This window comes from Seriola dumerili, unplaced genomic scaffold (assembly GCF_002260705.1).
Source record: "Seriola dumerili isolate Sdu_G_001 unplaced genomic scaffold, Sdu_1.0 BDQW01000097.1, whole genome shotgun sequence".
NCBI classification, from domain to species: Eukaryota; Metazoa; Chordata; class Actinopteri; order Carangiformes; family Carangidae; genus Seriola; species Seriola dumerili.
Window position 1 is genome coordinate 2099275 of NW_019174352.1, and position 11408 is coordinate 2110682.

Here is an 11408-nt window from a genome sequence, read left to right on the forward strand (position 1 = left end):
GTGAACCTTTACATAAAAATGTTAACATTTTTGAAGGATAAAATAAGCTGCTGCGTATTTACCTCACTGCTTTTACAACTATAATTTGAGTGTGGGAAAATCACTTTCAGGACCATTTCTATCCTCTGTGTTCTTGTTTCGATGGTAGATTAACACAAATCTCCAGTGTACATATATATCAAGGCCCTGCGCTCTGCAGCATTATGACCCAGAAAAAGTAATAAAAAAGACTTGAACTCTGGACAACAAAAAATAAAACTGTGAAGATTGAGCTGATAAAAACCACTTACTAGTCATGTGGCAATAAATTACACTTTAGCCTCTTTAAAAAAAAACATCAAAATTGAACATTAGATTTGGTGCATGGGAGTTACTTACATTAGCCAACCTTTCCAGATTGCCAATATTAATGGCACCATCAGATGGAGTGGCCCCTTGATTAATCCTCATGGCTTGGAGAACATCTTTCAGTGCAGCCTCCAGGTCTTGTTTCACCTTTGACAGCTCCTCCACTGTCAATGAACACAGGAAGGGACAATATCAGTGAAGCTGTGGCCACTGAATGATTTAATTCACCCAAAAACTCTCTTTAAAAAAAAAAAAAAATTACAATAATCATCCCCTCGATACATATTCTCCAGTTTTTAACTGTCATTAAACAAAATCAACAGACTCAACTTTCAAAATGTCCCTGTGAACTCCAGATGAGCAGCACATCTGTACTTACGTTTGACTTGAAACTGGGTCTTGTGAAGTCGCAGCTCTCTTTCCTTTTTACTCAGTTCTTCCTCTAGGTACGCATTCTGCAAAAACAAAATGGACCACATGAAATGTTACAATGACAAAAAAATTACCAAAAGTTATTGATACATTACATCAGTGGATCCACGTCCAAAAGGCGTGCCATGAACCTGTACTTGAGATACAAGTAAAGTAGACCAGACCAAGCCCTAACTGAGCTCATTTTGATGTTTGACTGAAGTTTCTACAATTACCAGTATCAAAGTAGTTAAGGTCACAAAAAGCACAGCATGAGAATATAAAATAAAGAATTAAAACCATCTAATAATGATCAGATTAAATGAAACAATGAACATATTGGTTATAAAAGTGCAAATCATTGTGCTGTGGATAACACTTGCAATCAGCTCTGAGAATGAATTGATTCTCTGGGTTTAATGAGGAAATCAATCTTCTTTGAAACACTGGAACTTGCTTTAAGATAAGATGCGAGAGATGACATCATCAGCCAGGAGCTCACCTTTCGTCTGATCTCTTCTTCTGTGTAATTGCTGCTTTGCTTAAGTGGCGCAGTTCTGCCGGGCCTGATGTCTTCCTCCAGAAGAAAGCCTGATTGTGGGATCCCTGCAGAAACACCTGATTGTTACTAAGAAGCAGCACAACGTTAATAAAAAAATGATATTCTGTCTACTGAACACTTTTAAAAGAGTAACAAACAGTAACCTCAATCCCTGAAAACAGCTTTCATAGGAACAATGTTCCTTGAAAAAATGGTTACTAGTACTAGTAAATTAATCATCATTGCATTGTAGCACCACAAACAACTTTCATTGTATTGGAGGCAAAACTTAGAAAAAGATATTTCAAAACCTGTGCAAATAAAACCAAAAATACCTTCTTTATTACATATGAAACTGAATTTGAAATACAACGCCCTTGTGTAATTTGGGGGAGGCATTGGACCACATGGCAGGCATATGCCAAACAACAGTGCAGATAGGTACAAGTTGAGAAAACAAGCGGGGCAGTCAGTAACAGACATTATCCCTTTAGGCTCAGACAAAACCAGAAATAACTTATTGAGTTACAAAATTTGTCATTCAACTCTTGTGCCCTCATCAGGCTAATTAATGTAAATATTTAAGGCTTGGACCCAAAACTGCATATCACTAGATGTCAAACAGACAGATGTAACCTCTACCTTTGATTTGATCTTATAGGGGAAAAACATGAATGAAGGTCAATGCAATTATTGACATTATATAATTCCATGATTTGTGCATCACCTCTTTCCTTCACCATGCTTCTGATTTGTTTCTTGAGCTCCAGTCTTTCCTCTTCAAGCCGTTCAATCTACAAAGAAAAAAATTAATTGAGCAGTGAGATGAAAGGAAAACAGTGGTTTTAAAGGTTGTTGATTATAACCACTGATATCCCACTTTACCTCTTTGGTTAGGACTTGGTTTTCTGCTTTGTACTGACGTTGCCTGATATCTTTGGCTCGCCGGAATTCTGTCAGATCCACTTCCTGCTTTGGTTCCAGACCTTTGGAGTCATGAAAAAGATCCAAAGAAGGTCAGTTAATGTTGTCTAAATAGAATGAAAGATGGGAATTATAAAGTTTTTAAAAAATCTGACCTAGTTTTTCTCGGAAATCCTCGTTTTCGTCCATGAGGTCATTAATTCTCATTTCAAGCTGGTTGATATCTTTGGTCATGGCCTCTGCCTCGCAATCTCTCACTCTAATTTGATTTTTACACTCTTTGATCTCCAAAATGGCAGCTTCCAGGCCATAAGTTCCCTGTAGTACAAGAGACAGAGCTGCGGTTACTCGTCCATTAAAAAGCATGTCTTGTCTCACTTCCTTTCTTTCCTTGTTTTCCGATTCATATGGTTTTTGGGGAAATCAGGATGTAATTAGACATGGTGAAAGACAAACACTCAGCTTGTAGACCCAAAAAGCATGTTGATCACACCACAGTCACATAGTCGTTTCAATGTCCCTGTTAAAAGTGAGTATGGACAGGGAAATAACCCCATAGGGCTTACTTCTGGGAATTTAAGTTTCAAGTAATTTGATTTGGATCAAAAAAAAATCTTTGATGTAAGCCAAGGGGAGAGACAGGGTATGTGTAGACTTACAGACTCGTACTGGCTCAAGCGGTTTGAAGCCTCAATGAGCGCTTTGTCTTTTTCCTCAGCATGAGCTTCCGCAAGCTTCGCAGCCCGCTCTGCTTCCACCGCTCTGGTCTCTGACACTTCCAGCTTAGACTTCAGCTCTTCCATCTTCCTCTGCTGTGTGGTTAATGGCAGGTCTTGAACAAGAAAAGGAAATAGGAAATAAGCTCAATATGATTTTTTTTGTATCGCGTTTACCCCTTTTTCACATCACATTTTTGGAGCTACTGTTAATCTAAAAACACAGATTTCTATTTCTGCAGCAGAAGACTGGACTACAAATAGCCTTCAGTCCTTAAACTAGAATTACCGCCTCACAGTGATAAACCTCCACCAACCAGTTGAGTTGCAGGAAATATGGTCACAATCTCCCCTTCTGTTCCTGAGTTTCAACACTGAAGAAATGTTTATGTCTGAATATAAAATGTCCTCACCTCATGATTTTATTTTATTAGACATTTGTGTTAAATTGTGCCATAATTAGCCTATGAATTCTTGAGTTATGGCCAGAAATGTGCTTGTGAGATCACTGTGACCTTGAACTTTGACCTTTGCCCACCAGAATCTAACCAGTTCATGTTTTAGTCCAGGTGAACGATTGTGCAAAATCTGAAGAAATTTCATCAAGGTGTTCCTGAGATATCATGTTAACAAGGCCAAAAATGTGTTTTGTGAGGTCCCAGAGACCTTGACCTTTAACCTTTGAAAACCAAAACCTAATCAGTTTATCCTCGAGTCCACGTGGACATTTGTACCAAATTAGAAGAAATTAGTTTGTGAAATATCATGTTCATGACAATGGGAGATTTCTGAGGACAGACACACGTCACCTTACATAATGTGTTCATTGTTGCTTGTAAATTCTGCATCTTTTAAACCACTGATTACTTTCATTATTAATTATTTATTCAATTATTTGATTGATAATTTAGCAACTGCCCAAACCCCCAAAATATCTACTTTACATTTAATATAAATTAAAACTATAAATTGCAATTGCAATAGCATTTGAGAAGCTGAAACCAGAGAATGTTTGGTATTTGTTTCTGGACCTAATCAAACTGGCTATATTTTTTCTCTATGTGACATTTTAAAGGCCCTTACAAATCATTGGCGTTGTGTTTATTTTTGTTAATTTGATTTTTGCCCCCCCCCCCATCAGCTATGTGAGCAAATTAACTTTCACCGCAACTTCACAACTACTTTCAAAACACCACTACTACAAATATTTGCAGTCCACAATTACGAGAGGAAGGGCTGTGGCTCAAGTGTGTTGTGTAACTCTGAACTCACTGTTATGAAAATTTTAAACAGAAGATTGAATGACCTCATCACAGCTGGTTTTGTTATGAAGGTGTTCAGTCAGGCAAGGATACACCCACCTCTGTCTTTCTTCGTGGACGTCTTGAGCTCCTCGATGAGTGAGGTGTGCTTCTCCATTTCCCCTGTGTACTGCTCCACCTGCTCACCCAGCATCTTGATTTGATTATCTCTCTCTTGAACAGCCTGTAGGGCATTCACCAAAAATGATGAGAATTTATTTAGGACTGAGCATAGCTGTAGCACACTGAGTTATTGGTGCTTTCATCATTAAGGAAATTTATGAAATGAAAACAAGGGTGGGGAGGGCTGGGAATAAGAGACACATGACAGATGAAACTTACAGCACAGAGTTCATATATGACCTGGCCCAGGGCAGCGGAAGGAAGGACAGGTTGATAAAATATGACAAGCGAAAAAGAGAAAGCAAACAGTAGGGAAACTGACAGATAGATCGAAGAACATGATATTACAACCACCTCCAAGTCAGGATTCCCCTGCTCTGAAGGACACAGATAAAGGCATATGCACACAGTGACCTTCCACCATGTAATTAGGACCCTCCTGCATATTTAAGTATGCAAGGTCTAGAAGAATAATATACATATATATAGACACACACAAAAAAAAGAGGATTCATTTCATTTCTCTCCTGTTTTGAGACGGACCTGCTGCAAGGCAATAATGTTGCTTTTGTCCAAGTCCAGTTGGGCTGAACGCAGCTTTTCCCTCAGATCACGGATCATCTGCTGGTACACCAGAATTTCATCATCCTTCCCAGAGAGCACTCTCTGTGTGTGAAAAAAAAGGAAGATTCATGATAGTCCACAAAGAGCCTAACTCAGTGGTGATGATAAAGATGCATAGTTGCAAAGTTTAGGTACATTAAAACTGGAATCAATGCCTCACGGTTGAATGTCTTCACCAACCAGTCAAGCTGAAGGAAATATGGTCACAATCTGCCCTTCTGTTCCTGAATTACAGCGTTGAATGATGGCCACAAGTGTTTTTGCAGAACATTAAGATGTGACAGTGAAGTTGACCTTTGACTGTTTGGATACAGATTGTCATCACTTCATCATTTTTTCCCAGTGTTTCCTATACATTGATTACATTGATTTATTTATGGCGGCATGCCACAATATCAACATTGATTTTTTTTACTATTTCAAACAGGTAAAATCTTATTTCATCATAAAGCTGCTTGCAGTGCATTGATTTGCTCAGCCGCTCCTTGCCTTGCTCTCTCTCTCTCTTTCATTGACAACAGACCCAACTGTCATAGTCGGACTGGCCATCATAAGCACCGCCTAAAATCCTGCTGCATCAGAGGGCTGGTCTCTGTGTGCCTGTCATTCGGGGTTCGCATGAGAGAGTGCTGTGTGCATGTGCCAAAACTGGGCCAATCACTGGCCAATCCCAATATGTAAACAACTCTCACTGACTCCGGTTGGGTCGGTTATTTGTTTGATAAAACATGAAGCAATGGAGCTGCATATTCAGTGTGGTCCAAAAGTCTGAGAACACTTGCCTAATGGGAAATGTGTTGCTCAGAAATTTAGTTAGTACTTAGCAAATAAAATACCCTTCGTCAGCTACCGCCACAAATAAAACTATTTCTGTGGTAAGCATTTTATCATATTAGACATTTGTGTTAAATTGTGTCATAATTATCGTATGAATTCTTGAGTTATGGCCAAAAGCATGTTTTGTGAGGTCTCAGTGAGCTTTGTCCACCAAAATCTAATCAGCTCATCCATTAGTCCAAGTGAACGTTTGTGCCAAATTTGAAGATATTCCCTCAAGACATTCCTGAGATATCACGTTCACAAGAATGGGACGGACAGACAACTGGCCACAACTGTCGCCAGGGTGGAGGCACTTGTGGAATTTTTTTTTTTTTTTTTTTCTAAAACAGCAACACAGACACAGCTCTGGCCTTTGTGGTCTACTGTGATGTTTGATGGATATTGCAAAAGGGAACATGCAGAGATTTAAAAGTAGAAAGTGCTTGAATACCAGTCTCCAAAGTAGCAACAATGTGCTGAATGTTTCATATCTATTTGTTTCTGTTTTACCACGTAACTCCACTGATACAATGGTCACTCTTTTTTTTATCACTGACACCTCTATCTTCCACCTTTTTTTAGACTAGTTTGTGAATCGGCAATATCACTTGGTGTTTGACATCAATAAAATTAAAAGAAATTTATATTTGATACATACACTGCTTGCTTACTCTGTGAATGAAGCTGTTAAAAAAAGAGAGACGCTGGTTTCTTTGGTTGAAAGGCATAAGTTCATTAAAAAGGTTCCTGAGTTCTCTGATGAGTTCCTGTGATCATAAAGGGTTAAAGGGTGCAATATTTAGCTCCATGGGCTACTTTTTAAAACTCTTCTCTCCTCCATTATTACACATATCTTTTACATACATCAGCTTAAAGAGAAAAACAGGTAAGAGGTGCCTTGGTGAAAGTTTACACCCACCTTCCACTCCTCTACTTTAGCATTGACTGCTGCCATAATTGGGTCATCCTCCTCAGTCATGCTATGGATCTTATCTGTTAACTCTCTGACCTGCACATTACACACAGAGAGCCACTATATAGGACGACACGCGACAGTTGGGCACACAACTAGCAAAGCAGTCGAGTCCACACACCACTGTCCCATCCCATAATGATTGAGGGAGGAGCTCGCACACAGAAAGTTTTCCAGTTCACACAGAGCAATCCAGTTGGGTGGAATCGGGATCAAGGTCACACACAAGCACACACACACACACACACACACACACACACACAAAGAGGAGATTCAGTGTCCAACACGCAATGTAATCATGTTTACAAAAAAAGCAGTTTCAACTTTGATGATAGCTGACTTCATGCATGTGTCAGGTAACTCTTCTCAGCATTACAATAACCTAAAACAGAATAAAGTATTTCATTTAGGAGGGTCTTTACTTGCAGCTTTGCATGATCCCTCTCTTTCCTGAGCTGGTCCATAATGGAGTCAGTCTGCTGTACAACAATCTTCATCTTGTTGTACTCATCTGTCATCTTCTCCATCTCCTTCACAGAATCCTCCAGACTCTTCTGCATCTGCTCGTTCTGTGTCTTCAGGTACAAGTTTTCATCCTCTGCCCGCTAATGGACACAAAATAGTATGATAAACTTCATTTGTAGACGCATACCTTTGCATGCGGAAAATCAGAGGTACAAAGAGCAGGTAATAAAAACAGATGAAAGCCACAAAAATTGGTTAATTACATGTTTTTGGCTCTAGATTTCTAAAAGACTAAAGCAAAGTGCTATTGCAAGGCTTGCTCTGTTCACCAGAGGGTGTAGTAGTGAAACACGTTTCCAAGTACCTGCAGGTCTTCCAAGCACTGGTAGAGCTGGCGGTTGGCCAAGTTGAGCTTCCTCTGGATCTCAGCGCTCTCGTCTCTGGACGGGCCCGGCTCCTTCTGTTCGAGCTCTCCGCGATAGAAGTCCACATCCTGCTGGAGCTGCTCATTCTGTTGCAGTACAGGAAGGACAGAATTATTGTCAGAAAAGGAGCTGGATCCAATGCCCTGTAGTCATACACTAATTTAGACACACAACTGTTTTGTCTTACGTTTGGATCTGAAATAATTCAGCAATTAATAGCTTATCAGAATATCCAAATATCTTTGAGTTTTGGACCATTCATTTGACAAAACAAGCAATTTTGAAGATGTGTCATCTTTGCCTCTGGGAACTTGTTATGAGCATTTTTCCGTGTTTTAGAGGCCACTTAGTCTAGTAATCAAGAAAACACTAGCCAGATTAAATGATCATGAAAATAATTTGTTGCAGCCCTACATGTGTTCATTCTATTGGATAATACCCTCACATAAGGTAATATCTATTGATGTCCAAGTGCTGGTAAACAATGGATTATGTTTTATTATATATTTCAAATGTACCCTACTAGTATGAAATCTACTGTGTCACAAACACCAGGACGACCAAACTACTACACTCTACCACAGATTTGCTTTGGACATAGAGTACATTTATGTATGCACAATGGTATAGAATTAAATACGGCCTACACTATATAATTGTAACTTTGACTTATTTATTTGTATCCTGTTCCTACCTCCCTCTCTGGTCTGAACCTTATTTTATCTCATCAAGTTTTCAATCTCTTTGACATTCCCTGTTGGCCACCTTACACTCTGTCTGACCTTTTATTCTATAAAAAAATAAATAACATGATAACATCTCTACAGCTTTAACAGATGTACAGTAAGTGACCATCTGTAGAGAAATTTAAAAAATGTGTACTCCTTATAAAAAGTACCTTTTTACAACTACAAAAACTATGAAATGCATACTTATTTTATAACTGAAACTTAGTTTTACTAACTACACTACCTGTATTTCTTACCTTTTTCTTAAGCTTTTTTATCTTTGGAAACAGAACAGAAAGAGATGGAAAGAGATGATGAATTTTGAGAAAAGCTTTCATATGAACAAATGATGGCAGACTACAGGAGACTACATGGGAGTAAGAGTAGATGGGTTAAATAGTGTACTGACTGAGGATGTAAAGACTACTTCATAAAGCTCTATGATCTGTTCGATCAGGTGCCAGCCGCCCCATACCTCTCTTTTCAGCTTCTTGACCTCATCCTCAGCCTCCTCTGCTCGCACAGCCAACTACGAAAACAGAACAGAGAGTACAAAATGCAGAAACACAGCAAAAATGTAACCACACTAGATGCACACTTAATATCTTAAAATTGCACTATGCAATAGCCTTGCTCCAGTGTAGTAACCTGAATATTAATCAGTGGAAAGTGACTGGAAGTAGACAATGTCTAATAAGATTAGTGCAACTAAGGATTAATAGTAAAAGAATTCAAATATGTCACACTAATAAACCTCTAAATTTAATAAAATGTTTCTTTTTGAGGGAATTTGTTTGCCATTCTTTATTAAAAATTTTGATTTATTACCTGAGTATATTAAAAATATAATTGTATGCTGATCAGTAAGAACTATATGCAGTTCAATAAAACCCCCTGGCACATTCTCTTTCCATGAATGACATCAAAGGATAAAAAAAATTCTCTTCAATACCATGTACTTATAAGACAAATCAGCACAGTGTCAACACAATGTGTGCAAACTAATGAACTGACAATTACAGGTCATCCAAGGACTCATTACTGGATCCAAAGTCCTGTGCTAAGCATTGGAACTATGGGTAATGTGCTCATACCTCCTCGTTAGTTTTCTTATCCTTGCCCATTTCTTTCTTTAACTGGGTCAACTCCTTCTCCCTTTGCTCCAGCTGGGTCTCGAGCTGCCGAATCTCATCTCTCAGAAAGCGGGTGTCTGGCCCAGTGCCGGAGTACTGAGCCGTATGGACCGGAAACAAGACATACAAACACCCAAACAACCCCCACCAAGAAACCTCTTAGTCTCCAATTACCTCCATCTGTTAACAACACTAATACATGCATATAATGAAATTTACACATTCTTAAGCAAGGATTAACTTTCTCTTTCCAAAGCAAACTGTGGAAATGTGGAATTCTGATTATATACAAACCTTAGAAAACAATCAAGTTGAAACTACACGTAATGGCTGTGAGCATGCAAGGAATTAGCTGTAATCTTCTTATGTGCTGTCTTTCAGTCACCGCAACCAATCCCTTTGTAGCCAGGGTTACACTCTATGACTGGCTAATAGATTTGGCACTGTTGCCAGTAGTGAAGCAGCATAAAAGGTGATTTCCAGTTGCACACATTAATGTGTTTTTTTCACATTCATAGTAGCAGTCATATTGAGCGCCCACTGATAAAAAAATAACATCTAAGTAGCTAAAAAAAAAAAAAACATACACTACGTAACACACAGTATACAGACATACAGTATATAAATAAATAAACAGGCAGATAGACAGATGCTGTAAAGCGTTACCTTGCGCTCTTGTTCTAGCCTTGACAACTTGGCAAGGAGTTCCTTTTCTAAGGTACAGAAGTCATCATCAATAATGTAAACAGGGTTGTTTCTTAGCAACATTTTAACATATGAAACATTTTGACTACTGAACTTCACTGTGCACTAACCAGTTTTAGCATGCTGTGCTCCAATGTTTTCGATGAAGTCGTGGCAAAGAGTAAGTTCCCGACCCTTAATCTAACAGGCAGAGGGAGAGAAGACAATATAGACAAACTTATATTATTTTATGGAAATATTTCAAGCAGCATATGCCCCCAAAATAGCATCAAAGGCTATAACATGAATTATACACTAAATATTCTTGCTTCTTTAAATGTATCACATATGAAAGAAGTGTTGTTGATATGTGTGCATGGTAAAGATCAGGATATAGCAATAACAAGATTGAGCACCTTGAGCATGGCCTGAAACACTCTGATGACGTGAATAATGTTCTCAGGATTTTTATCCTTCACCTCCCAGTCTTCTGTCTGCATAGAAAAAGTAGTTTAATATGAAACCGTCAAATTTAGAGTCGTTTAAGATAATAATAGTAATAACATTCTGATAGGAGAGCCTAGATTAAAACAGTGACAGAGGTGGAATTGACACAAAAACACTAATACATAAAATATTACGTTTTTCTTGTACTAATCAAGTTCAGATGACAGACAGCACTCACACATTACATCTGCATTACTTTCAATGAGGACTTCATGCAGATGTAGTGCTCCTATGTGAGATATGCAGGCCAATAGTGACCACAAACAGAGTGAGTCAAAGTAAATCAGTCTGATTAATCTGTTATTTTGCTGATAAAGCCAAAGAGCAAGGAGCTGTTACGCCCTCAACAATAATCCAGGATCAGCAGGCCTGGTGTCTTTCCTGGTGCAAGTAGACATAGCGCTGGTTAAACATGCAGCACTACTGCATTCAGTTTGTAATTCTAAACCAGACAAGTGTTGGTGAAATTTGAGGTGTGATGAATGCTAATGTAGACTATTACCAAAACGAGCATGCCGAAGACCTCCTTCAATTTGTCGTCTTCACATTCTTGGAGGGTGACTGGGTCTATTCTCATCATTCTATCCCACTCATGAGCAACAGGCATCTTGGTCATAGCGTGTTTGAACAGATTTAACCAGCTATTGAGCAGACAGTTCAGTGATAACTACAGTGTTGGTTTTAGA

General features: G+C 38.6%; 1 protein-coding gene across 1 annotated transcript in view; it reads right to left on the reverse strand.

The window, feature by feature from the left end:
• Window positions 1-11338, reverse strand: part of cep290 (centrosomal protein 290) — a 31254-nt gene extending 19916 nt beyond the window's left edge. The window contains exons 1-21 of the mRNA XM_022746213.1: window positions 11225-11338; window positions 10632-10709; window positions 10347-10416; window positions 10198-10244; window positions 9493-9627; window positions 8874-8927; window positions 8656-8676; window positions 7610-7756; window positions 7203-7385; window positions 6727-6816; window positions 4908-5030; window positions 4584-4604; window positions 4298-4425; window positions 3134-3146; window positions 2884-3036; window positions 2380-2542; window positions 2186-2286; window positions 2028-2094; window positions 1262-1365; window positions 728-803; window positions 379-512 (exon numbers count right to left, since the gene is read on the reverse strand). Coding sequence (XP_022601934.1) covers window positions 379-512; window positions 728-803; window positions 1262-1365; window positions 2028-2094; window positions 2186-2286; window positions 2380-2542; window positions 2884-3036; window positions 3134-3146; window positions 4298-4425; window positions 4584-4604; window positions 4908-5030; window positions 6727-6816; window positions 7203-7385; window positions 7610-7756; window positions 8656-8676; window positions 8874-8927; window positions 9493-9627; window positions 10198-10244; window positions 10347-10416; window positions 10632-10709; window positions 11225-11338 — 2022 coding nt within the window. The remainder of the gene's footprint in view (window positions 1-378; window positions 513-727; window positions 804-1261; window positions 1366-2027; window positions 2095-2185; window positions 2287-2379; window positions 2543-2883; window positions 3037-3133; window positions 3147-4297; window positions 4426-4583; window positions 4605-4907; window positions 5031-6726; window positions 6817-7202; window positions 7386-7609; window positions 7757-8655; window positions 8677-8873; window positions 8928-9492; window positions 9628-10197; window positions 10245-10346; window positions 10417-10631; window positions 10710-11224) is intronic.
• Between the last annotated feature and the right edge of the window lie 70 nt (window positions 11339-11408).